This window comes from Annulohypoxylon maeteangense (assembly GCF_022496945.1).
Source record: "Annulohypoxylon maeteangense strain CBS 123835 unplaced genomic scaffold GGS22scaffold_11, whole genome shotgun sequence".
Classification (NCBI taxonomy): Eukaryota; Fungi; Ascomycota; class Sordariomycetes; order Xylariales; family Hypoxylaceae; genus Annulohypoxylon; species Annulohypoxylon maeteangense.
In genome coordinates, this window is record NW_025953258.1 from 564,837 (window position 1) to 589,132 (window position 24,296).

At 47.2% G+C, this 24,296-nt stretch overlaps 10 protein-coding genes across 10 annotated transcripts; 5 read left to right on the forward strand and 5 right to left on the reverse strand.

Annotated features, from left to right (window-relative positions):
- The first annotated feature begins 141 nt into the window (after window positions 1-141).
- GGS22DRAFT_166142 (UPF0041-domain-containing protein) lies at window positions 142-1,331 on the forward strand. The gene is made up of 2 exons (XM_047961801.1): window positions 142-531; window positions 612-1,331. Exons 1-2 carry the CDS (start codon window positions 335-337, stop codon window positions 895-897), a joined length of 483 nt encoding a protein of 160 aa, XP_047817645.1. The 5' UTR covers window positions 142-334; the 3' UTR covers window positions 898-1,331.
- On the reverse strand, window positions 1,332-3,152 carry GGS22DRAFT_166145 (uncharacterized protein). The gene is made up of 3 exons (XM_047961802.1): window positions 3,006-3,152; window positions 2,625-2,885; window positions 1,332-2,550 (listed from the first exon to the last, which is right to left on the reverse strand). The coding sequence occupies exon 3, from the start codon at window positions 2,483-2,485 to the stop codon at window positions 1,439-1,441; it is 1,047 nt and encodes a 348-aa protein (XP_047817646.1). The 5' UTR covers window positions 2,486-2,550; window positions 2,625-2,885; window positions 3,006-3,152; the 3' UTR covers window positions 1,332-1,438.
- An 834-nt stretch (window positions 3,153-3,986) lies between these two features.
- GGS22DRAFT_26295 (HCP-like protein) lies at window positions 3,987-7,379 on the reverse strand. The gene is made up of 2 exons (XM_047966632.1): window positions 4,404-7,379; window positions 3,987-4,335 (listed from the first exon to the last, which is right to left on the reverse strand). The coding sequence occupies exons 1-2, from the start codon at window positions 6,721-6,723 to the stop codon at window positions 4,202-4,204; spliced, it is 2,454 nt and encodes an 817-aa protein (XP_047817647.1). The 5' UTR covers window positions 6,724-7,379; the 3' UTR covers window positions 3,987-4,201.
- Window positions 7,380-10,080: 2,701 nt separating this feature from the next.
- Window positions 10,081-11,107, forward strand: GGS22DRAFT_166148 (CBP4-domain-containing protein). The gene is made up of 3 exons (XM_047961803.1): window positions 10,081-10,271; window positions 10,391-10,575; window positions 10,716-11,107. The coding sequence occupies exons 1-3, from the start codon at window positions 10,222-10,224 to the stop codon at window positions 10,838-10,840; spliced, it is 360 nt and encodes a 119-aa protein (XP_047817648.1). The 5' UTR covers window positions 10,081-10,221; the 3' UTR covers window positions 10,841-11,107.
- Window positions 11,086-12,736, reverse strand: GGS22DRAFT_166150 (SET domain-containing protein). Its single transcript, XM_047961804.1, has 2 exons — window positions 12,188-12,736; window positions 11,086-12,115 (listed from the first exon to the last, which is right to left on the reverse strand). The coding sequence occupies exons 1-2, from the start codon at window positions 12,305-12,307 to the stop codon at window positions 11,120-11,122; spliced, it is 1,116 nt and encodes a 371-aa protein (XP_047817649.1). The 5' UTR covers window positions 12,308-12,736; the 3' UTR covers window positions 11,086-11,119.
- A 758-nt stretch (window positions 12,737-13,494) lies between these two features.
- GGS22DRAFT_189786 (WD40 repeat-like protein) lies at window positions 13,495-15,646 on the forward strand (the record flags this gene model as incomplete). The annotated part of the gene is made up of 4 exons (XM_047964902.1): window positions 13,495-13,678; window positions 13,730-13,888; window positions 13,946-15,385; window positions 15,441-15,646. 4 exons carry the CDS (start codon window positions 13,495-13,497, stop codon window positions 15,644-15,646), a joined length of 1,989 nt encoding a protein of 662 aa, XP_047817650.1.
- Window positions 15,647-16,127: 481 nt separating this feature from the next.
- On the reverse strand, window positions 16,128-16,584 carry GGS22DRAFT_180433 (protein translocase SEC6; the record flags this gene model as incomplete). Its single annotated transcript, XM_047963769.1, has 3 exons — window positions 16,128-16,168; window positions 16,228-16,314; window positions 16,503-16,584. 3 exons carry the CDS (start codon window positions 16,582-16,584, stop codon window positions 16,128-16,130), a joined length of 210 nt encoding a protein of 69 aa, XP_047817651.1.
- A 1,236-nt stretch (window positions 16,585-17,820) lies between these two features.
- On the forward strand, window positions 17,821-19,349 carry GGS22DRAFT_26345 (uncharacterized protein). Its single transcript, XM_047966633.1, has 2 exons — window positions 17,821-18,525; window positions 18,585-19,349. Exons 1-2 carry the CDS (start codon window positions 18,077-18,079, stop codon window positions 19,240-19,242), a joined length of 1,107 nt encoding a protein of 368 aa, XP_047817652.1. The 5' UTR covers window positions 17,821-18,076; the 3' UTR covers window positions 19,243-19,349.
- Window positions 19,350-19,440: 91 nt separating this feature from the next.
- On the reverse strand, window positions 19,441-20,719 carry GGS22DRAFT_166157 (uncharacterized protein). The gene is made up of 5 exons (XM_047961805.1): window positions 20,545-20,719; window positions 20,350-20,480; window positions 20,072-20,290; window positions 19,758-19,866; window positions 19,441-19,655 (listed from the first exon to the last, which is right to left on the reverse strand). Exons 2-5 carry the CDS (start codon window positions 20,409-20,411, stop codon window positions 19,566-19,568), a joined length of 480 nt encoding a protein of 159 aa, XP_047817653.1. The 5' UTR covers window positions 20,412-20,480; window positions 20,545-20,719; the 3' UTR covers window positions 19,441-19,565.
- Window positions 20,720-21,452: 733 nt separating this feature from the next.
- On the forward strand, window positions 21,453-24,272 carry GGS22DRAFT_166158 (uncharacterized protein). Its single transcript, XM_047961806.1, has one exon. The coding sequence runs from the start codon at window positions 22,078-22,080 to the stop codon at window positions 23,701-23,703; it is 1,626 nt and encodes a 541-aa protein (XP_047817654.1). The 5' UTR covers window positions 21,453-22,077; the 3' UTR covers window positions 23,704-24,272.
- Window positions 24,273-24,296: the final 24 nt, after the last annotated feature.

A 24,296-nucleotide genomic window follows, 5' to 3' on the forward strand; every position in this document is an offset into this window, starting at 1 on the left:
TTTATGAATGTTATGCAGACTGTGAGTTTTGTACCTAGGTACCTGCGCATGCACAAAGCACGGATGTACCCAAGTATTCCAGAAATGTTCCTCAACATGATCCCCTGCAGTATCTTATCTCCGGACCCCCAACTGCCCCAACTAAAATTATCCTAGACTTGCCCCAATACCGGAGCCAGAATCTCTTTATTCTGACTACATTTCACAACTTATCCATCGACGGGAAAGGTCTGACAAGGGAAAAAAAGGCTCAGGTGTTTCGCCTCTACGCCATCAATTATATCGGAAGCTTCAATTCATAATTAGACCCTAAGTTCGATCAATTCCTAAGAAAATGCCTGCCACAACTACCCTCTTCCGCGCCGCCCGGCCGATATTTCAACAGTCCGCATCCCGCACCGTCTTCCGCTCCAGCTTCCCCAAGACCGGTCGCCGCTTCGCCAGCACAGCAGCAAATGGCGAGACTGCTTCTCAGAGCTGGTTTAAGCGCATGTGGGATAGTCCCGTCGGGTTAAAGACCGTCCACTTCTGGTAAGCCGCGCTCATCCCTCCCTTCCGTCTGTGTCACGAGCGCAACCATTGTTAACGATGTATGTGTTTTCGTACCACAGGGCACCCGTGATGAAATGGGCTCTCGTCCTCGCCGGCGTCTCTGACTTCACCCGACCCGCGGAGAAGCTGTCCCTAACTCAAAACGGCGCGTTGACTGCCACCGGCCTCATCTGGACCCGCTGGTGCTTCGTCATCACTCCCCAAAACTATCTTCTCGCCGCCGTCAACTTCTTCCTCGGCTGCGTCGGCATCACCCAGTGCACCCGTATCTTCATCTATCGCGCCTCTCAAAAGAACCTGCCTGCGGCTGCCGAGTCAGAGGTTAAGGAAGTTGTCAAGTCATAAGCAGTAGAATTAAGACGAGAGGCGATGATGTGTGATGTTGACGCGAAACGACGAAAGAGCATTTTGAATTGATGGTTGCATACAGAAGTGCAGGGACTGTCCCGTAAATTCGGAGTCGAACCCGCGTTCAAGCATTTCATAAATATATATATAGACTACGGGTTACAAAAACAGCTTTACCTCAAAACGAGAGGAGCATAGACGATGGTACGGATGGGAGTTCCCTCGTTTACTCTCCCGGCTTGGTAAATTTGGAGATAGGGGGTTGGTTTGTACCATCACATGACCATCCGATACATTGGTTGAGTTCAACATGGAAATCATATTTTATTCGAAGTACTGACTTGTTTGGATAGCCGTCTTGATTCTAATATGTATTGCACAATCACTTCGCTGAAAGTATTTGGTGAGATTGGATAAAAGTATATATTTAAAAGGTGACATATGATCCCCAATCCCTTAACCTCAAGGCCAGAGACGTGACATTACTTTGGACTAGAAAACCGTCTCATCAAAGCCAAAGACTGCAAACTTATGAAGTCTAGAAGTACATCGGATCCAAGTCAATGATTCCGAATCCTTTGTATTCTTTACCGGAGAACTCATAAAACTGCTTTAACTCGGTAATGTCCGTCTCCTGCAGACTAGACGACTTATGATAGGTCATGATCGACAATGAGTTTCTCGATCCCCATTGTACCGACGAGCAGGCCATCTCCCTCTCAAGTGAGAATTCATGCCGTAGCCCAAGGATGTGGCCAAGTTCGTGGCAGAAGACATTGACCATCGAATAGTGTGGGTGGCCAAAAGCCAATTTGTACACTAACAGTCGTTCCAGTGTGTATTGCGACCAGGCCAAGAACGAGTGTGCTAGTCGACCTCCGTGGTCTTTGTCGATAGGCTCGTACACAAGCTGGAACACGGCTTTGGCATCGTCTGAAACTCGTTCAAATCGCACCCCAACGTCGCCGTCGTTCCATTTCCCTGCAGCTTTTTCGAGGCACTTGGTTGCATATGTTGCTTGTTCAACTTCAGGGAAGCTCGACCTATTGACGTTGTACTTGATCACAGATCCGAGCTTCCATCGATAGATAATATCGTCCATTCCAATATTTATACTGCAGATAGAATCCAGGTCTTCTCTCTGGCGCGGTGCAAGGGCTCTTATCTGCTCAGTGGAACGCGAGGTGTGGTTGAGAACAGCTCCCACTTGTTCAAAATTTGCAGCCACAGGCGAAACATTCTCAACATCCATCTCAAATAGGTCAGTTGTGACTCCTTTGAACTCATAAACCGCATTTCCCTGGCTAGGGATAGCCTGTATCGATGAAATTACCTGGCCCGATTCCGGTTCCGACGATAATGACTTATTTCGGGACATCCCCTTCTTCTGATCAAATACCTCGTTGTAGGAGGCTATTATATCATTACTATAGCCGTCATCTCCGTGATTGCCTGGTTGGAAAGACAATAGCTCCTTGGTAGAGGTTTGCGAGGTCGATACACGGCCATCATTATCATCAAACTTGTCAGAGTCGCTCAGTGACCCTTCCGACTCATAGCCATCACTAATCATACGAGTCCACATGACATTCTTCTTATACCTTATACGATATTAACATCGAAGATAAATGCAGAGATCAAAGGGATTTGCTGATTTCGACCCATAGTCAGCTCAGAATTGAAGGGAGACGGCGAACAAGCCTTGGAAGATACACAGAACTTACTGGGTATATCTATATTTTCCCTATTAGTTTTACTCGCCTAGCGGAAAATGCCACTATCCCGTTACTGGCTACTGAAAGGTCCTCCGAACCATTCAACTTTTGTATGACAACACGCCTGTGTTGAGATTTCTCACAAGAAGGCCTGAGCGGCTTATAAGAATGAAGATGGAATATAGCCTCGAGGTAAACGAGTTTGGCTAAGTCAAGTTTGGTCTTAGTCTTATATCGCTTAGACGAGCTGAAATATAATGCGGACACAATCTATGAGTCCACTATTAGCTTTACCATCATCTTGAACCTAAGATTTGGTATATGGCTGTCTTAAAATCTTCGTTGACATAATGAAGGATAAGAGATTGAATCGAAGAGATCCTTACATACAGACCATGGTTTGTTACCCCACTCGGATTTTTGAAGTGTGAAAGTCATAACGGAGAATAAGAAAACGAAGGACTGAGTTGGAGGGAGAACTGGTAATTATAAGAAAAGGACCGGAGTTTGGTAAAAAGTACGTCGATGATACTAGTGGTGAAAATATGCGACCTATCAGACGAAGTAATGAACACGATTGGTTGGTTCTGGTGTGCGAGAATGCCCTCCTGGACCTTCAATGGAACACTACCGGCATCCGCAGGCGGTCCCCTCATTGAATTGACGAGAATACCAGCCACAAGCAAAGTGCTTTTTATGAAGAGAAATTCTCTCTTAATCTTAAAATATCTTACTAACGTAGGAATCCTGATAAGTACTCTTATATGTAGATCGTATAGAAAAATTTCCACCGAGATACTTTGCTAACTTTCACTGCCAGGGCCGTTACACATGTAGCGTAATGAATTTGTATTAAGTAGATGTCTCTTGTATCAACTACCTAGGAGGTAACTATGTGGGAAAAGGTAGGATAAGTACCTATAGACATGCAATCCTCCCAACGTTATCTCATTAGTATTATTTGGGCGAGAAGTGCCTATCAGAGGACTCTAGCTCAAGCCCGAGGCCGATATGGGTCCGGGAGACGCTACAGTCCCGGGACCCATCGACGCCGTTTTGAGAACGTCTTAAACCAAACCAAAGACCGTCTAATCCACAAACCCCCATCTTCCTCATGCAAATTGTCGAACAATTCAAAAAATAGTCAGCGAGTATAAGTGCGGAGAAAACATTTTATTCTAAACTATCTTCCACAGTCTAAGCTTGCAGAAGAGCCTTCAACCAATTAACCTAAGTAATTGTCCAACTCGGGGGTATAAATCCTCACTCTTTAGAGTAGAACTCGGTCTCTTGAAAACACTAAAGGAGGTACTCTCCCTCCTCCGCGTACCGACTAATAAGATTACGACGATCACTCAACTCGACATGTAACCCTTAAAATGGAACTTGGTTTATTCTTTGGCATATTGCCTATTAGAGGTCTAACGAATCCACCCCAGGATTTTCTTAATCGGCCTCGTCGATTTTATCGAATTACTGCTTGCAAATGGTGTATTCCGCCTCGAACCCGGACGGGAGAAATTCGGATATTGGTCCTCGGTCTCACTTTGATTGACTACAAGTTGGGGACTCGATGTCCGAACGTTCTACATCACGGAGCACTCGCCCTCTTGCTGTTTGCCAATCTTGCTTCGGGAAATGCGTTCACGTTGGCGAGGACCATTCCTACCAGATCGCTTAAGATCTTCCAGCCGTTCGCGGGCCTTAGGGAAATCTTGGCCTATATCATTGTTAGTGTCTTGCGACCTAGTGATGGACTCGAGCCTGGGATGCTCGGGATGAACTCACTTGCTGCTCTCCAATACCAACGTTTTGCATCCTCTAGATTGGCAGGAACGCCGATTCCAACCTCGGTAAAGTAACCCATGGCGTATTCCGCCTTCGCTAAGCCAGCTTGAGCTGCTTTCCTAGCCCATAGATACGCCTCGGTGTCGCTCTGCTGTAGTACACCCTCACTCCCGGTCAGATACCATCCGCTAAGAGCTAGTTCGGATTGGTGTTCCTCCTGTGTCGCAGCCCGGCTATACCACATTATAGATAACCGTGGATCGACGGGACATCCCATCAAGCCATATTCGTAAGCGCATCCCATCCTGAACTGGCTGAATTTGTACCCGAGCTGGGCCGCCTGTTCGAATAATTGTAGAGCGTATGCTTCATCACGTAAAATGGCGTCATTTGGTTGTGCTGATTCGTATAAAAGCCCTAATTCGTGTAGAGCGTGAGGGTTCTCTGCGTCTGAGCGCTCGGCCGCTCGTTTTAACCACCCGACAGCTTCCCGGGGATTCTTAGGCTGACCAAGCAGTCCCTTGAGCATGATCATTCCAACCTTATACATCGCCGGCGTGTCACCCAGTGTTGCGGCACGTTTGTACCACTGTATTGCTTTGAGTGGATCCTTACGTGTGCCGCCGCCTTCGTCATTGCCAAGCTCACAGCAGACAGCTGTCCGATAAGCTGCAGCGGCGTGTCCCATCTTCGCAGCAGATTGATAAAGCGTGAACGCTTCCTTGTTATCCGTTTCCCCAAGGGCACCGCGACCCATACAATCGGCCAAGAAGAACATGGCATCACCATTTTGCGCACTGACCAGTTTCTTCAATATTTTATGCGCATCCATCACGTACCGTTCACGGGACCTCGCCCTTGCTTTTGGATCGGGGAGTCTAGGAACTAGAACATCCGCCGCTTCAACCAATTTCTTCGCTAGCGTAAGAGCAGATTGCTGATCATTTGGATCATTCTTGATGGTGCTGCGCAAATGCTCTAGTTCTTCGGGTGTGACAGGGACTTTCTCGGCGACAGATGTTGGTCTTCCATTCTGCGGGGCCGGGGGTGGCGGGGTTCGGCCTTGTGCTCCAGCAGCTGCGGGAGGTGTACCACCCATATAATTACGAATCGGAGCTGGTTTATTATCACTCAGGTTGACCATTGAATTTGGCATGAGGCCGGGCCTGATAGGTGCCGGGTGCCCAGAGCCGGGACCGCCCTGAGGTGTTCCTCCCGAACTACGTCTTGGAGGGTTCGGGGTACTGGGCAACCCAGGACCAGGGCCGGGGCCAGGACCAACACCAACACCGGGAGGTTTGTACGCCTGAAACCCACCCGGCGGTACTGGTGGCATGTCACCTGCCATCTCAAAAACTGCAGCTTGTGGCTCTCGTAAGTTCGGTTGCGATTTGGCTCTCGACATCTCGGGCTGACGGGCAGGTCCGGGTTGAGGCATCCCAGGCTGGGCGGGACGCATGTGCTGGTCAAATGATTCCCGTGGGCCCTGTGAAGGAACCGCATCGAAGTCTGGGATGTTTTCACGAATTTGATTTCCAGGTGGGTATTGCTCGCCACTCACTCTCTGATCATAATACGAATCGTAAAAATCGCCGATAGAGCCTCGATCTGGCTGTTCTTCATTCCATCCCGGCGGTTGAAGCGAACCGTTATTGTACTGTCCTGGAGGACCTTGGGGGCCAGGCGGGCCAGGCGGGCCTTGATCGGGATACATTCTTTGAGGAGGGGGCCGATTACCAGATGCCGTAGAAGGCCGCATAGGTGGTGGACCACGTCCAGGAGGGCCGCCATTATATGGGGCGCTATCCATACGCGGCGGCGGCGGCGGGTGTGGCATACCATTTCGCATATATTCATTGTTCGCAGGCATTGTCATGCTGCGACCTGGTGGTCCGAATCCATCTCTTGCAGGCGACATCGGGGGTGGGGGTCCGTATCCATCATCATGATATCCATAACCTTGCTCGGGCGGCGGGCCTCGCCTTGGATCGGGATATCCTTGTGGTGGAGGTCCTCGTCCGCTCCTTTGGCTGTCCATAGATGGACGTCCATAGTCATCCATCGTTGGCGCTCGTCTAGGCCCTGGCCCTGGGCCTGGTCCTCTTCCTGGGCCAGGTCCCGGTCCATTCTTAGGTGGCATGCCGGGTCGTCCTCCATTCAAATCCATCCCCCCCATCCGGTTTAAGATATCAGTTTCTTCATCCAGGTCTGTCCTTCTGCCATGCCCGGGAAAGACGGGGAATGCGCTGCCGAAATCCTGTTCGCTCGGGCTTGTGATAGAAGGAGCGTGGTGGTTTACTATAGACATCAGCTTTGGCATTTCATTTTTGGAAACTGTACCCTCTCACCATTCGGGTCCGATGTCATGGACCGCTCTGGAGGCCCTGGCCGCCCTCCTCGATTAGGTGGGTAACCTCTACCGAGATTCGGAGGGCCACCACCGCGCGGAAAGGGAGGACCTCGCATTGGCCCGCCTCTTCCTCCAGCGCCGGGTGGGGGAGCGCGACCTCCTCTACCAGGGCCGCCAGGTCCAGGAGAGCCGTACATATCTTGCGGCGGATAGCCTTGGTTGGGAGGTGGTCGTCTACCGTAATTCATGTCTTGCGGCGGGCCGTAATCTTGTTGGTAACCATTGTCATATTCATCATAACCATAATCATAACCATCCTGATATTGATCGTACTGCTGAGGTCCCTGGGGATATCCTTCTCGAGGAGGGCCACGAGGCACTCGTGCTGCCGGTCCGGCGTAAGGACGTTGTTGATCTTGGTATCCTCCGTTGTATGCCATCTTTACAATTCGCAGACCGGTTCTTCCGCGCTGTTCAATTCGGGGGCAGTGAGACGAGGCTCACAAAAATTATGGCTTGAGGCCTAGTCACTGGTCCCCTAAGCACGATGCTTTTTCTTGTTTCTTCCTGTAGCGCCGAGTGAAGTCAAAACTAGAAGCGTTGGCGGATTGCGCGAAGGTATATCTAACAATTAAAAGTCAAGTCCAGAATCGGGCTAACAGCTGTCGCAAGGGTATTAAGTCGTGGATCTGTAGTTGTACCTGAGCGTTTCGGCTCAGTAATGATCGTCGGTTTCGGGAGACTAATGTATGCGGAAACGCAGCGAGACTTGGCTCGGGATTGGCTGACAAGCTTTGTCCGAGACGCAGTGCAGGCCAGAAGATTTAAAGGATGTCACGGCACGGGCTGATGGCGCATGCGAAATTAGGGAGTAAAATCACTCGATGATCAACGACCTGGTACCACCTGCGAATAACGAGATTTCTTTAAGATAGCCGTGATGTAGAAAGGAGATGCTAAGGCATCATACGAAAGAGTGAATGCGTGCGATTGTGAGTTGGAGGGGAACCTCGGAAGTTTGGTAAACTACAAGTGACAAGCTCTATGCCTGTAGCGCCTCGTGTAGCAATCGTCAGACTCGGCAGCAAAGTCTATTGAGCGGGATTGAAGAAAGAGAATGGAAGGACGAAGCTTCGCAAATGATCCAATAATGATGCGAATGATGTGAATGATTTGAGTGGTGGGAAAAAGGCAGGTTGGTGATGAAAGGAATGTATTGTGGTCGACGCGCAAGTATCTAGATAACAAGCATGACCCTTTTTTCCAGTCCCGATTATTACTATTATGTCTGCTCTGCAGAAGGGTAAAAGTAGAATATGAGAGTATGTAATGAGGACGATCGTCTAGGAATTAGGAAGAAAAAAAAGTGGAAGTGAAGTTCGAGATGAGTCGGAAATTCGGGTAACAATGAGGGAACAATTGGAAACTCGAGGATCCTAATAATGAACACAGGTAGAAGAATCGTACCTGCCCTTGGCTCCAGGGCTGCTTGGCTGCCCACTGCCCTATCTAAATGGAATACACTATGGCACTAAACGTTCAAGGTTACTTTGGGCTTTTAGTTGCGCTGCCCCTCCCCAGGCCTCCCGCTATTCTAAGCAAATGGCAGGTGTGCCGGTTAAGCTATCCGAGTTCAGGCGGGAAGGCCACGCGCTAAATAGTTACATTGGATTAAGTATCTAACACGCTATTTTAGCTGGAGAAGTGACTTTCCGACAACTTATATTTGTATAAGAATAGCCATAAGCTTGGTTCATTCGATGACACTTCTTTGAGTTGGTGCGATGCCAAGAAGACCTCATCAGGAGGCTTGAGAAATGAGTTGTTTTACAATTTACTCTGCATATTAGACCGAAAACCCAAGCCTCTCCCATCCCTCATCATTTTTTTTTCCTATTTTTTCTCAACAACTTACTTACACAGCCGATCAAGTGATTATCTTGGATGAAAGAAATCGTTATTGGCAGAGGGTCAAGTGAAGAGTATCTACCAACATAAATATCTAATTTTGGTTTATCTAGGTATATTCTTGATTTAGGTCTTCCCTAGCCCAAATCCCAAACTTGGAATAATACAGGTACTGCAAGTTTAAAGATAAAACAAGGATGGGTACACAGCAGCAGTAGTGCATTGAACAAACACATTGTGCGCTTGTCAAATCTGCAACGTGAGAGTAATGTAAATTCAAAAGATTATTCTAACCTTATTTACATACATAATTACTGTTCATACCTACCTACCTAAGGTAGGTAATATCTGCGAGCTGTTAAGTTACATATGTGCTGAAACTCTAAAGGTGGAAATGAACTCGTGGCTTCGTGGTCCCTTCGGGATATGTTACATAGAAGTCACCAGTCATAGTGAAGCAGAGTCGTAGTATCAAAACTAACAAGGGTTACTGTAGCCGCGGTATCTGATTGGCGTAACAACCCCTTCGGGTACCTCACAGAGATGAAGCCAGCCTCACCCGTCCCCTGCCAGCATGAACACGTAATGCCGGGGGGCGGATAATGCTCTAAGTTTATTGTGCTGCTCTTTGTACAAACTGAAATGGAACTAAGGGATAATTCTCGGGTGATTATTATTTGCTCCTGTTGAAGAAAATGGTAGGCAGCGGGATGACCCGACAGTTTACTTCGTAGAATAGTTAAATAGATAACCATAACGTGTTTTGAACGATCGGGCACTTTAGAGGAAAATTACCTACCTGCCTTTACCAAGTAGAGATGCATCCTGCATCCTGTCATTTCATTAGACGGATGTTTTCAGTTGTAAAACGTCGACTCGAATTTTCAGTCGACGCCTGCTGGTTTCATCTATTCTGGATGGTAATACAACAATTTTGTCTGTGTTACGACGCTAACGAAAGCGCTAACAGATAATCCAACCCACTGGGAAGTACAAAAAATGCCAACATTGGATGTCCCGCATTGCGGATGTGGGGTTAGATCGATTGAAAGTTTTGAAACAATAGATAATCGCTCAACAGATCAAACTTGTTTTCATATTCAAACAAATAGGTGTCTTTATATATTCATGGTATCTAATGTTACCAAAAAGAATTTTGTATTTTTATGAGATTGTGGGTGGATTACATACATAAAGAGCCTATACCTCCGACAAGCAGGCTCCCAAGAGTACCTAGGTACTTAGACAATATCAAACTTGGCAAGGCTCGCGTGTGACATGGATATGGGATGAAACCCAAAGTCCGCGGGTCCGTGACCCAATGGAATCTTCAGAATTTATGATTTGTGATAAAGTTCTATCAGCCACCGATTATCAGCCACACTAGGTTATGTAATGAGGGTCCTGGACGGTGAACAGTGGGTCTTGAACTTTCGTCATTGATCTTCAAAGTTCAAATCGCCTTTGATATGCATCAGTATCAAGCTTTTGCGCGCCTTTCCAAACACTTCACCCGCGCCAATCAATAGGCGCCTCGAGAAATCACCACAACCACCGGAAATGGCGGCTAAGTCAGGGAGACTTGGAACATGGCTTAAAATGCTGGCTATGTAAGTAAGCGTGCTCTAACATGTTTGCTCACCTGATCTATCTTAAGCGCATAAGACCTCCAACAACGGCGTTAGACGCCACATGACCCAACAAGAGAACTAATACATTTGATACATAGTGGCGGCGTCGTCTGCGTAGGTGGACCAGCATTCGTCCTGTGGGTGCAGCCAACCGAAGAGGAGCTCTTCAAGAAGTACAACCCCGATCTACAGAAGAAGAGCTTAGAACGGCGGTACGAGAGGCAGAAAGAGTTCGACGATTTCGTTACCCAACTCAAGGAATACTCCAAATCAGACAAGCCGAGTACGTGGAAGATCCCCCCACCCTTTCCCCGTATATCAAATATCCACATATAATTCTCAATTCTATACTACACGTTAGGCGGCGCATTTTGAAATCGGGTACGCGGATCATACGGAGATGTGCTAACATGGAGGTAACAGTATGGACAGTAAAAGAAGAAGCCATAAGGAAACAAAAGGAGGACATGTTGCGGCAAGACTTCCTCAACGCTAAAGAAGCCGAGGCGAGAAAAGAGGCCATGAGAAAGGAATCAGGCCTATCTTAGACGACCTAAAGCTATCAATGTTGATGAAATGGCGCACGAATTACTCCTATACCATGAGATCTATGAATACTCAAACGGCGTAATCAAAAATAAGGAGACGGGTTTTCAGGGGGCACCACTACGAGGCGTTTGGACAGGAAAAGCTTGGGTGCAAGTCGGCTTTGTGACTTGCCTTGTAAAGATACTATTATAAACGCCCATCAATGTTTAATGATCCATCTTGTATTGATCAGGATGTACTTCTCGCCGTTAAAAACCATTCTGTGCTTATTTATTGTTCTACTGAAGATGTGTAATATTGATTCCAACCAAGTTTTGAATCTGTCTCCACCTCTTCATTAACACATCTCTTTGTTGTTCGTCACCGACATTCAACGCTTCGATCTCAGATATCGCCTTCTCGGCAATTTGTTCCTGTTCCTGTAATAAATCCAACAGCACTTTGTCCACTGCTCTCTGGCTACGTTCGCCGTCGTCATCCCCATCCACGAACCTCTTCCACTCCCTAATCCCACAGCACAGTAACCTAACAGCAACCTGTGTCCTATGACAGACAGTATCACTGTCTAGGACATACTTCCCTAAGAATCCAACTTCCTCCAACCTCTCTTTCTGCCGAGCGCTCAGCCGCGGCAAGATCACATCATCAAGCAGAACCTCGTCCCAGCCATTATCATCCATCACAAACCCATACTCGGCAAGCAAGAAATCCCCACTATGCCTACCATAGCAAATCTTAATTTCTTCACCCTTTTCATAAGGTCGCAGAGTCTTAACTTCAAACCCCTCGTCGTCGAACGCCACATTACACCCCTCATCACCATGATTAAACAAATCGGCGACGGGCTGAAGACACATATGGTCGTCCCTACCGCGCTTCTTCAGGTTCGCGTTGACGTAGTAGAAGGTGCGCGTGTTGACCAGCATCCACGCGTACATGTACTTTTCCTCGTCCAGCTTGTCCCGGAACGCAGCCGACACGGCGGCCCAATCCTTGGCGAGCTTGGCTTCTTGCTTCGTCAGTATGTCGCGCGCCGCGCGGGGGAGAAGCGCGCGTAGTTCTTCAGCCCAGAAGATCGGCATGGTGAGGAAGTCCTCCACCTTCGGACACACGGCGTTCCAAGCTGCGTACTTAGATGATGCGTCTAAAGCCAGGTCGGCGGCTAGGAGGCCGTGTATGGAGATCGCCTTAGGCAGGTGGCGGGTTATTGACTTGCGTACTGTGTCTACGCTGCGTAGACATTTTGTAGGCACCTCCAGTATAATTTCGCCGGCCTAGCAGTTGTTAGTCTGGTTTGAAGACAAGAGTTGTGATTTCTGAGATTGGGTGGAGAGGATATGGCAGACCTCAATCGCCCGAGTCGCGAGGAGACCTATTCCCCGACCGGGAATGCATTTTGGTTCGATGCCAGATAGCTTGACACCGTGGCTTATGGCCCAGTCCAAAAGCTCTCCATGAGACTCCATATTCGAGGGTTGAGAGTGAGATATCAAAGACGGGTCCGGGTTTGAAATAATGGTTCGTAATAATTAGACCTGAGCTTATGAAAGAAAGGCAGGGAAAGGCAATAAAACACTACGAAGGCTATAACTTTTCTTGGCTTTCATGATGGATGATGAAAGTCGTCATTTTCGTTACACTTTGGGCAAGCATTGAGTTGGGTTGGAAAAGATGGTGTGAGGGTGACCTAAAGAAGAGGAAAAGGTGAAGAAATTTGTGTTTCGTAACCACCGGCTGATTATTATAAGAAACGTGGAAACCACGACCTCCAGAAATTATCAAGGATCCTGACTAACAACATTAAATGAAATCCGATAAAACGATATCGTTCCTGTTACACTCTATGGATATTTTTATTTTTATTTTCTACCTACAGATCAACTGCTTTAGATTCATGACTGCGAGGAGTAATATGTAGGTAACCTCCTGTTATTTGGATCTGTGAAACAACATGTACTCACCGGATAGGTCAGACATAATATATATATATACAGTATGTTATTGGAAAGCCTGGTTTATTTTGCAAAACTTTTAATTAACGTATTATATAGTTCCTACCTGCCGCAGGTGGGTATGTTTTAACATTCAGCATTCCAACAGCTTCATTCTTTATTAATTGCAAAACGGGTGTTGTAACGGAGATCGGAAGAGGTAATTGGAGTTTCTTGTTAAGTCCGGCATAAAAGCCGATGTCTCAGAGAGCTCTTACCAAGCCAGCCAAGCCTGGACCGGAACTAAAGTGTTATCTTAGCAGTCCCGATAAAGCTGTTTGGAAACCACCCCGCCGAACGAGATCGGCTTGAGTTAACATAAAGTCATTCATAATTCCGGTGTCGTCATGTAAGGTTTAGGAAAGTACATTCTTCGATCTTTTCTTCCTAGGAATATCAGGTACTCCATATTCGGCAGGTCCAAATCATTAATCACAGTTACTTAACTAATCTTCTTCCTACCTAATCTAATCCTTGACCTTATTATCTTGCTGTGTTGCCATCTTGCCATCTTACCACACCTTTAGTTGACTACCGAACGTCCAATTAACTACCCGTATAGCTGCCAACAAGGCTACCGTTACCGTAATAATCCATCTAACTTGCGCCAATTCTTAAGCTGCTGCTATTTATCTAGAATTACAGCTTACGGACTAGATACAATGAGCAGTCCAAGATCCTCCGAACATGCCGAAGGTGGTCATCCCGAGAACGACTCCAATGCCGAAGACAACGATCACGCCGTATTTGAGCTAGATTTTACAGAGGGTGAAGACGACGACGATGACGAAATAGATGAAGATGACATGGCGCACGATTTATTTGAGGAAGAGGATGAGTTTCACGGTTCGGCAAACTTACGGTCGTGTCGCAATGTTACTAGGCTAACTAACACAGATGCTGAAGAGAGACACATTCAATTCTTGGTCCAGGAGGATGATGATGATGATGATGACGACGACGACGACGACTATGAGGATGGCAACGAAGAAGGGTCGCAATCACCTAGTACTGGGCAGACTGCCGTACAACAACGTCTAATTAACCTAATAAGTAGTGCGTCCCTATCTTTTAGTATTTGATCACTTGTGTCCTGACTATCTCCATAAGTAGGTCGTCGCACTGGTTTATTATCGCAACGTCAGGTCTTAGACTTCCTCCGAAGATCGAACCTTGGACACCTTGTATTCGGCGAAGATGATGACGAGGACGAAGGATATCGGAGACGGAGGCGCGAATTAGACCCGGACAGATTTCCTAAGATTCCAAGCGATAAAGGAAGAGAGTTGATGGATTCCGGTACTTTTGGTGTCAACGACATATATACACCTATTCTTGCAAAGAAACAGCTAGCTCGCCGGATATTGGACCGTGAATTAGGCATAGGGAACAGATCATCTCGTCAAATCAACCAAGGCTTGATGGCCCAGTCTATGATTCCTAGCTCGGATGCTGAGATGGTAATCAATTACGATGACAATGTCTATTCTGGCCAATTCTCGGACGATGGTAATTTCTTTTTTGCATGTGTGAAGGATATGAAGGTCCGGATGTACGACACTTCTAATCCTTACAATTGGCGGCATTACAAGACAGTACCCTTCACATTCGGATCTTGGACATTGACGGATGCATCATTGAGTCCCGACAATAAGTGGCTAGCGTACACTTCTATCCAAAGCAATGTCTGTCTGGCGCCAACAGATCCTAACGATACCGGAGATCCCTATATGTTAAATTTATCATCATCCGGGAGAGTAGGGTGGCACGGTGACTTCGGTATCTTTTCGATTCGATTTTCTGGTGATGGGCGGGAGCTTGTTGCGGGAACGAACAAAAAATCTATAGTGGTCTATGACATTGAGTCCCGGACAGTATTGCATTCGATCGAAGGGCATGATGACGATGTCAATGCTGTGTGCTTCGCTGATAAGTCCTCGCCACACATTCTTTATTCGGGAAGCGATGACACCACGATCAAGGTGTGGGATAGGCGGAGTATGGGTGATGGGCGTGAGGCCGGCGCATTCGTTGGCCACATCGAAGGCCTTACGTACATTGATAGTAAGAACGACGGAAGGTATCTGATAAGCAACGGAAAGGATCAGAGTATGAAACTATGGGATCTCAAGATGATGTATACGACGGCAAAATTTCAAGAGTTGAACCCGCGGCGCCACACTCGGTATAGCGAATTCGATTATCGATGGGGACAGTTTGATGACGCAGACTGGTTCCCACACCCAGATGACAACTCACTCGTCACGTTCCGTGGGCACAAGGTTCTCCGGACACTGATCCGATGTCACTTTTCACCCCCTGGAAGCACCAACTCCCGATACGTGTATTCGGGTAGCCACGATGGCAAGGTGTATATCTACAATATGGATGCAACGATCGCTGCAGTCGTCGACGTAAAACAGTCGACATCTCAAGCTCGGGCTTTACCACAAGAAGGTGGTTCGTTCCGCCAATTTTATAACGGTGGACTACCTGGATGGTCTACAGTTGTGAGGGATGCGAGTTGGCACCCCAACGCTCCATTCATTGCCGGTAAGCTTGATCAATATAACAAACAGGGGAAAATATAGGTACTGATATGAAATAGCTTCGTCGCTTAATGGTTGGGATGATGCTATGGGCACGGTCTCGTTGCACTCCTATAACGAATCCTCCTTTGACGAGGGAGAACCTCGGATGGGCGCTGGCTATGACGAAAAGCTTAGGCCGATGAGCATCAGCCGTACTATCGCCCGGTATGGCTTAGACCCTGAAGATGATGACGATGAAGACGACGACGATACTTTTACTTGATAGATTTCATATGTCGAGCATACGATTTAGTATATTTGTAAGTGATTCATGACTAGCAGATATATAGCACGACACATTCAGGCGTTTGGGAAGCTTCTGAGCACGAAAATCACGAAGGCGTCGGGAATGGTATTTTTCATCATTCGTTTGGATCGGATATTGCAATGAAATTTTGTACAGTGGCTTAGTAAGTAGTAAAGTCCCAACTCGGGAAGACAGTATAGAGAGGCGTCCTATAATTCCATAAGCTCGAGTGCCTCTTAATGATCTAACAAGACCATAACTTTTCCTCGACCTCAACCTCGGTTGCGATGAATTCGTATATCGTATAAGATCACACTACTGTCGACATTTCGCAGCGTGGTATTAAGCGTCTTTTTACTTTTACGCTCCTCCACTAAACGCCAGCCCCCTTTCGCCGTGATCCATCGCCATCACACCACCCCCCTAGAGTGACCGGTCCCCTTTTCCTCAAGCTATTCTATGCGGCGCCGACTAGGATGTTGTTGACGGGGATGTGGACTGCGACATACGTATTAATAACGATTGTTTTGTTGTACGTAGGGGAAAGGATATCTTACTTAATTTTATCAGGTATCCGATTGCGCCCATGACTAAGAAGCCAACACCAACGGCCTTGCTGATCTGGATGAACTCTCTCTTGTCGGCTGCATAAATATTGATTAGTATTCTGAATCTGGTTCTCGTGCTCATTCCATTGCTTCTCTGTTCTACTCCCCACTTCTCTTTGCGCACTCTTTCGTCTTCGCCTACTGAGGTTGCGACACGAGCTCCAAGGAAGGAGTAATGAGGCTTAAAGTTGGGAATTGGCAATGTGATGCGAAGGTTGACATACGCTTAGTGCATCGCGTCATGAATTGCGTGCCATCCTTGACGAAGTCCTTGGGGATTTCGAGGAGATCTTGTACTTCCGACATTGCGAATAGGTAGGATTAGGCGTAAAGTTGTTATTAATTTAGAAGAATGTAGCGAAGGAGAGTGATGTTGTCGGTAATAATTAGGATAAGAGGAAATCGAATCGCTGCTGGCGTTGGGAGATTTTGGAGTTGTAAATGATGGATAAGGGCCAGATTTCCTGGTAAATGTTAAGGTCCACAAATTCTATGCTATTTCCAAGAATGGATTAGTGTTTACTTTATGCAGGTGAAATCTGGCCTGCCAGCTAGCACTGAGTCCTGCTTCTCCAAATGTCCCCAATGCACAATTGCACGTGAGTTGGATATTATGTATCTTGTACTATCGTATTAAGCTCTAAAAAAGTACAGCGCTAAGATGGGCTATGCATGTATCCATCTGTTCCCCTTGTTTGCCCGCAGCCTCATTCCATATTAAAGCTCCTTAGGGTCTGTTATAGTGGGTCGGACGGGTCCCGAAGCTCTGTCCATTTTAGCGCTAAACTCCCTTCAGGCTTTACACTCACCCTTGAACTTTCTTTCCATCAGCGATTTTTAAACAATCCAAACTAAAAACAACGTCCACTTCTATCCAGGTCTTTGACTCACATTGATAGAGAAGGCCAATCTGACCCATACGACACCCCATTTCTCCGTCTTGGTCGAGTGTAGCGCGTTGGGTTGACCGACTTCTCGACTATGCGCATCGGAGTAGCCCTCTCTACCCCTTGAGTCGCTTACGACGCGTTACAACTCCTTTCTCCATTCCCTTTTTGCCTGGTTCTCGGACCTTCAGGCCCTGTTCTTCACTTCCTCTCTTGAATTTGGTGAACTTTTCTACAGGAGAATTTAATACTTCCTCCCTCCTTTCCCATACTACTCTGTTCATTATCTGATAATAAAACAGAGCTGGGAAATCTTGTACTAATACAACCATAGCAGCGAGAGAGATTCATGGGGAGTTGGGGATTATCCGCTCTACGTCTTTTTAACCTGTCGGACATCAATCTATCTGTACTCTAAACTAACACCATCATTATCGGAGTCGCATAACGGTTTAACATATAACATATTGGGAAAAGGGGACCTGCCAGCAATATTCTTTCGAGGAAGAGTGCAAGGAGACTGCAAGCACAGAGCTTCGTCTTTGATATCTCTATTTGTTCAGAGCCCCATCGTCGTCGTTAAAAAAAGAGGAAATACTTGCTAAAGGGGGGCTCAGCACGCCGGGGACGTTACACGTCAAAGGCTGCGAATTGTACGTATTCGATATTGTGAGAATTTTCTTTTTCCTCCTGCTGCTATTTATTCTATCTTTCCAGCTGAGGATTCCGCATCATGTATTTTCGGTTGACTGATGATATGGAGTCGAAGACGACAGGCACCTTCTGTATCTACTCTGAATACATCCTCACTTTACAGATATCACACCTACCTTCTATCCAATCTCTCCCTTCTTAGTCTCTCCTTAATCATCATTCTTTTCCTGCCAAACCAGGATTTCGGATAATTCAACATGGCGGACGAAGATTTCGAGATCGATGTCTATGGCGATGCGCCTGACGCGAACGACGCCGGTGATTCAGCAAATGCAGATGCGGCTACTCTAGATGAATCTAAACCTGATGAATCCAACAACCACGCATACGAGAACAATTCCTCGATCACAATAGCTAACGGCTCTAACCCCGATTCCATGGCGCACTCTCATCACGATGGCCAGGAAGAACAGAATGACATGCATCTGTACAGTGAACGCGCAACTCCTAGCCAGAGCTTGAAGCGCAAGGAGGTATCTGACGACCGTCCCATCGATCCCGGCGCCACCAGCGCCCTCCTCCTTTCCGAGCTGCAGTGGTGGTCAACCGATGATGACGTCCGAGGCTGGATCCGACGCGCATCCTGCGAGGATGAGCTGAAGGACATCACCTTTAGCGAGCACAAGGTTAACGGCAAATCCAAAGGGTAAGTTGTATTTCATATTTTGAGTTAAATTGTCGCATGGTTTATTGACAGTGCCATAGTCAAGCTTACGTAGAATTCACCTCCCAACAAGCTGCAACTGCAGCCAAGCGCCAGATTGAGAATGTCGCATCCGAACTTACTCATGGTGGAAAGAAGATAACAATCACCTACACTTCCCACACTACAAACCCATTCAAGACCCTTCCTAAGGATGCTCCTGCTAGAGCTAACAAGGATGGAGGTTCCCGAGGAGGTTCCTCCATGGGAGGCTACAATGACCGCGGTGGCTTCCGTGGCCGAGGCGGCGGTTTCAATGGCCCCCGAGGCGGATTTAGAGGCAATTATCAGGGTAATATGGGAGGTGGTTTCCATGGCAACAACCCTGGTGGTTTTAACAGTAACATGGGAGGCGGCAACTTCGGTGGAGGTGGCTTTGGCAACATGGGCGGAGGCGGCGGTGGTGGTCCCGGCTTCAACTTCCGCGGTGGCGGTATGATGCCTGGTGGGGGAGGTATGCGCGGGGGTGGCATGCGAGGCGGACGTGGTGGCGGCATGAATCCCGCCATGAACCCCGGTATGATGGGTGGCATGGGTCCAATGGGAATGCCCATGATGGGCTTCCAGCAACCCGCACACTTCAACCCGGCATTCTTCGGCGGAAATCAACAATCAGACTGGCAGAATCCCCATGGTGCGAAGCGACCTCGCGAGAATTAGGGATGGCGGGGATGGCGAGGAGGACGAGGTTGACATTGCTTACATGGGGGACTTAACATGATAGGTACGCATAGCTTTGGTAAGGGAGGATTCATGTTCTTTTCTCAACATCGAAGCAAGTTGCATTGAGGGCTGGGATATGGTGCTGTACAATTACGAGTAACGTCCCCGGAATACCCATCTCCATTTTTAGAGGGATCGAGGCATAAAATTCTAATGAATTCGAGGGTTTCTAATTACTATCGGATTCGCTATGATCGTGATTCGAATACAGCTGACCATTGCCGCGTAACTTACTGCATTGAGCTTACCTAGGCCATTCTTTACGCCTTTTTCTTGAACGCGGTAACGGCTTGACGATCCGGTCCAAAGAGGCCTAGAAGGTAAGCGGTCCTGGTCAAGCATAGAAAAACCTTTTGGGGTTATCCGTTAGCACAGGTTCTGTTCACGTATTTCTGCAGCCTCTTCCTAAAAAGTGTGAAATACCGGGAGAAGACGGGAAGGGTTGAGCTTACAGTAAACCCGACGTTACCCCAAGTCACAGCGTTCCACGAACCCACGTCCATGGTCCTGTCAGACCCGAGCATCCAACACGTCACCCCGACGTGGCTTATGTCTGCGACCCTATATCTCCCGTGTCAGTCTAGACTCGAGATGTATATTACCAGGGTAACAAATGGGTAAGTGACCGAAATGCACGTGCTCTTGTTTTCGACCGCGCTGTGCGATTTAGAAGGCACTTCTCGTTACGGGATCGGGAGAATTAGGAGACTTTTTTTTTCTTTTAGAATGAAGGAATGGGTGAATAGACAGGTAGGTAAGTACTGACCCTAGACAAATGAGATAGTTCCGGACGACTTTGAGCTCGGATGTGGTGTGGAGGATCACGACGCCGAGGAGGAAGAGAAGCGCATAGACGTTGCCGAGCTGGTAGACGGCTAGGCGCGCGTTGTCGTCGCTTGGCGGGACGCTGTTGATGTCTGGGTTGTCGAGCTGGGAGGCGATGAACCAGTCTGGGTTTATAAAGGGGCCTAGAAACCCGCCGATTCTAGTATAAACTGTGTTGAGTGTTTATAAGGTATAGTGCGTGGGATGACTATAGCTTACAGTGAGAGGGGTTCGACGATGGTGAAGATGGTACGGGGGAACAGTGGGAGTTGAGAGGCCATTGTTGCTTTTCGTATTATATAATTGAAAACGTTGCTATCGTCGATTGGATATTGGATATTGAGTAGGTACTTTGACGAGATAGGATATTAATGGTGATGGTATTATGCACTTCTTCTTAATATAGGTGCTTACAAGACTTAAGTTGGAGACTCGGAGTTGAGGAATATGTATCGGTCTCACACAACTTGTAATTCACTTAGGTAATAAATATTCTTAGGCGAATCGACTTATTTATTTTAAGAAGGCTATGAGATTGAAATAAGAACTGAGAACTAGGTTTTCATGGATGATCTTTGCTATGCTTATAGACAACATATGATGAGTAAGTCAAAGTGGAATGATATCTACGCGTGTACCTACTTCTTAGGTGTGGTTTGGTTGGGTTGTGGTTGTCTTCTGAGGGTGTAGCGTAATATCCAGAATAGGGGAAAGAGCAGCTAGGTCAGGGTCGCGGCATCGTCCCGATTGGGCAACAATACAGGTACAAGTCTCCCCCGGCTCTGGAAGGATCAAACGGTAGTAGGTGACAAGAAAAAAATGCATCAGACAGTTCCATCGCAATTGCAGGCAATTGTAGATTAGAGAAATGCTTGGCATTTTACCAGCCGAGAAGGCATGATGATTAATTGAATTCCCACCGTGGGCACTGATGATCCTTAGAAAATGCGTTATCTTTAGTGTAACCAGACATCATTCCTTCTTCTTTTTTTCCTCTTTTCCACATCATAAAATAAATTCGATCGAATATTTTGTCATTCTTGCAGGTCAAACCCCCCTAGCAGTCCGACACCCCGAGAGAGAAGCAGCAATAGGCAATACATCCATGGATGGTATTTCTAATCGACATAACCTAATATGTCTGGTTTATTGCTCTATTAGTTTAGTACATGCTTAACACATATACCTACTTGTCTACATCAATATTCTAGACCTGGGGTCGAATCATTCCTTCATGGGTAATGATATTGAATGGTAATGGTATTGGTATTGGTATTTTCACGTGAAGTACTTCAGTTCCAAGGTTGAGCAGAGAAAGATGGGTTGAGGAAAGGAAAATGCAAACGCAAACGCGGCCAACCCGCACTAATACCGCTTCCATTTTCCTAGTACCTGCATAGTATGTATCAATGATAGGAAGAAGTCTTTTTTTCTCTCTCACCCTCGCTTTCGTTCCCTGTCTCTTTTCCTGATTTTTATTCCCTCCCCTCTGAATAGATGTAGAGAGGAGGGGCCACGAACTATTCGAGGATCTCCGGTGAAGGTTTATCGGCGCTGATTACCTATCTGAGTAGATTGCCATCTACAAAAAAAAAACCTATTTTCTCTTCTCTTCCTCTTCTTTCGCGCCATTATCCAAGTTTTTTTCTTCTCTTCTCTTCTTTTCCCTCGCTTTTCTTACGTATCTTCCATAAACGGGTAGACAGTATCGTACTGTTTTCAATTCTCGTACCATTTTTTTTTCTTCGATCAAACAGTAGTGCCGTCACTATTTTCCCGTATACTTGTCCGAGTCTCGACCACCCATTTCTCTCTTATCGCTGTCCCGCCTTTGTCTCTCGCCTCCATCTTCTTTCCCCCCCTCCCCCCTCGGTGCGAAAACTAAGAGTCCGTCCGGACCTTTTTCTCTCCCAATGACAATCTCCTGTCCGCTACCATCGACTCACGATGGCCACCATCGAGCCACGACTGATTCATCTGCTGAACGAATCGGCTTCTACTCCACGGCCTCACCATGCTGAGCTTCCTCCCATCAAGGTTCTGCCTCTTCCCAAGACTTCCGGCCGTCTACACCCTATCGAGCCCGATGCCAGCCAGAGGCCTGAGGTATCAGACACAAACCTGGGTCAATTGGCTTCTCAATCCATGCCTTCCTTATATTCGATGGTAGACGAGGCTTCTACTACGAACTCAGCTTTCAGGACCGATGCAAGTTATTCATCGGATCGAACATTACTAAGCCACATTTCGTCTCAGGACTTGCGCATGATATTGGATGATACGCCGGATAATACTGAAGATGTCGGAAAGAAGAGGCGGCCGGTGAAGGAAGACTTCGTTCAGCTACCTCAGCCGCTGAAGAAACAGAAAGCGACTACTCAACAACATATGTTCCCTCCAATCATAGTAGGTTTGCTGGAGCCACCATCCGATGCTTCCCTATTCCCACCAATCTCCTCCGGATCCTTCGACAACCGCCCGCATTCCGAGCCTCCGCAGGCACTCAGCATCACTAAACCACCCGATATATCGGATACGGTAGAGGAAAAGACAAACCCGAGCCCTCCGCCTGAACCCGAGCGAACCCCAACAGGGAAAGTCAAACGGCGGGCTGCCAAGCCACGACGCAAGTGGTCCGAAGAAGAGACCAATCACTTATTGTTGGGTGTGAGTAAACATGGTGTCGGAAGATGGACGGACATATTGGAAGATCCGGAGTATAGGTTTAACGATAGGACGGCGGGAGACTTGAAAGATAGGTTTCGTACTTGTTGCCCCGAGGAACTGCGTGCCAGTCCATCAGCTAGAAGTGATACGCCCAAAGAGAAACAGCCAGTCGTGAATACTAGAGGAAGACCAAGGAAAGGTCTCATGTCTGAGAATATCTTAAATGAAACAGAAGAGGAGGTCGAGATTGAACAGGCCCAGTCGGGTCCGAATGATTCTGATCCTACGCCAACCAGGCAGCGCAAGAGCCGGGCCCATCGGAAGAAGATGGAAGACCTGGTCGAACTAGGCATTAGAGGACCATTTAAAAAGTCGCATCGAAGAGAGCGACGCCCATTCTCCGAACAAGATGATAGGGAGATACTAGAAGGATTTGAACACTATGGCCCTCAGTGGACAAAGATCCAGAGGGATTCGAGATTCAACCTATCTACTAGACAACCGACAGATCTACGTGACAGACTACGTAATAAGTACCCAGAGAAGTTTGCAGGTACGGAAAAGACGGCCATGGGAGTGAGGGAGCCAGGGCGGGGCAACAACCTGATGGAACCCTCGGTTAATATGGCTATCGAGAATTCTTTGCACGTTTCTAAGTCGGCCTTGCTCGAACCGCAACTTAATCGAACCAACTCAAGAGAAGACATACCAAGATGGCCGATGCCTTCTCATCTCATTGAATCCGGAGAACCCTCCCAACAGCCCCATCCCGGTATATATTGGAACGAGGCATCCGCAGCGGGCCTTACTTCAGGTACTATGGGAGAGATGGATATATCACGTCTTCTTCTTGATGATACACAAGCCACAAACGAGCCGTCCTCAGAGCGGCGAGGTCTAGGATGACATATATCAACTATATTGGGGGAGTTTTTCTGTCCACCACGCCTAAAAAGGTCTAGGGAACTCATTGCAATCTTGCTGCAGATATGACAGATAAAATCATGGCGACTGACAACATCGCCGAGGGGATAGACTACAAGATGGCCAAAGGTGTGAGGAAGAACTAAAGTCAGTACTTGCCATAACTCGATTCAAATTACGTCGAGGGCATACTTTAAGACGGGTTTCAACCCGATTTCGTGCTTCTTTCAGCATGAAGCTTCAGTCGTTACAGAATGGCCATGTGCGGTATGTATGGGATGTATTATCAGTCGAGGAAGTGAATCTGATGAATAGGTATGACACACGCGCGGAATGAAGAAAAGAAAATGTGGTTTGGTGAAAGCAGATCAAGATTCGATATTCATATCTAAGTATTAATGAACCTATCGTCAGAATCGGTTCTCGTTGAGTGTTCCCACACAATGAAGAATATTCGGAGAATCTTCTGTACTCTACCGGCTCTTAGATATAAGTCATAAGTTATAATATGTAGCTGACCTACTGTATATTGACAAATAGAAAAATTGAAGATCTTTGAAATCGCCGTATTTATA

Coding starts and splice junctions, on each gene's coding strand:
- GGS22DRAFT_166142 (XM_047961801.1), top strand. CDS start 335: ATGCCTGCCACAACTACCCTCTTCCGCGCCGCCCGGCCGATATTTCAA. Junction 532..611: donor TTAAAGACCGTCCACTTCTG/GTAAGCCGCGCT, acceptor TTCGTACCACAG/GGCACCCGTGATGAAATGGG.
- GGS22DRAFT_166145 (XM_047961802.1), bottom strand. CDS start 2,485: ATGTGGACTCGTATGATTAGTGATGGCTATGAGTCGGAAGGGTCACTG.
- GGS22DRAFT_26295 (XM_047966632.1), bottom strand. CDS start 6,723: ATGCCAAAGCTGATGTCTATAGTAAACCACCACGCTCCTTCTATCACA. Junction 4,336..4,403: donor TTGGTATTGGAGAGCAGCAA/GTGAGTTCATCC, acceptor ACAATGATATAG/GCCAAGATTTCCCTAAGGCC.
- GGS22DRAFT_166148 (XM_047961803.1), top strand. CDS start 10,222: ATGGCGGCTAAGTCAGGGAGACTTGGAACATGGCTTAAAATGCTGGCT. Junction 10,272..10,390: donor TGGCTTAAAATGCTGGCTAT/GTAAGTAAGCGT, acceptor TTTGATACATAG/TGGCGGCGTCGTCTGCGTAG. Junction 10,576..10,715: donor CTCCAAATCAGACAAGCCGA/GTACGTGGAAGA, acceptor TGGAGGTAACAG/TATGGACAGTAAAAGAAGAA.
- GGS22DRAFT_166150 (XM_047961804.1), bottom strand. CDS start 12,307: ATGGAGTCTCATGGAGAGCTTTTGGACTGGGCCATAAGCCACGGTGTC. Junction 12,116..12,187: donor TCGCGACTCGGGCGATTGAG/GTCTGCCATATC, acceptor AACAACTGCTAG/GCCGGCGAAATTATACTGGA.
- GGS22DRAFT_26345 (XM_047966633.1), top strand. CDS start 18,077: ATGGCGGACGAAGATTTCGAGATCGATGTCTATGGCGATGCGCCTGAC. Junction 18,526..18,584: donor GTTAACGGCAAATCCAAAGG/GTAAGTTGTATT, acceptor ACAGTGCCATAG/TCAAGCTTACGTAGAATTCA.
- GGS22DRAFT_166157 (XM_047961805.1), bottom strand. CDS start 20,411: ATGGCCTCTCAACTCCCACTGTTCCCCCGTACCATCTTCACCATCGTC. Junction 20,291..20,349: donor ATCGTCGAACCCCTCTCACT/GTAAGCTATAGT, acceptor AGTTTATACTAG/AATCGGCGGGTTTCTAGGCC. Junction 19,867..20,071: donor AACTATCTCATTTGTCTAGG/GTCAGTACTTAC, acceptor CGGGAGATATAG/GGTCGCAGACATAAGCCACG.
- GGS22DRAFT_166158 (XM_047961806.1), top strand. CDS start 22,078: ATGGCCACCATCGAGCCACGACTGATTCATCTGCTGAACGAATCGGCT.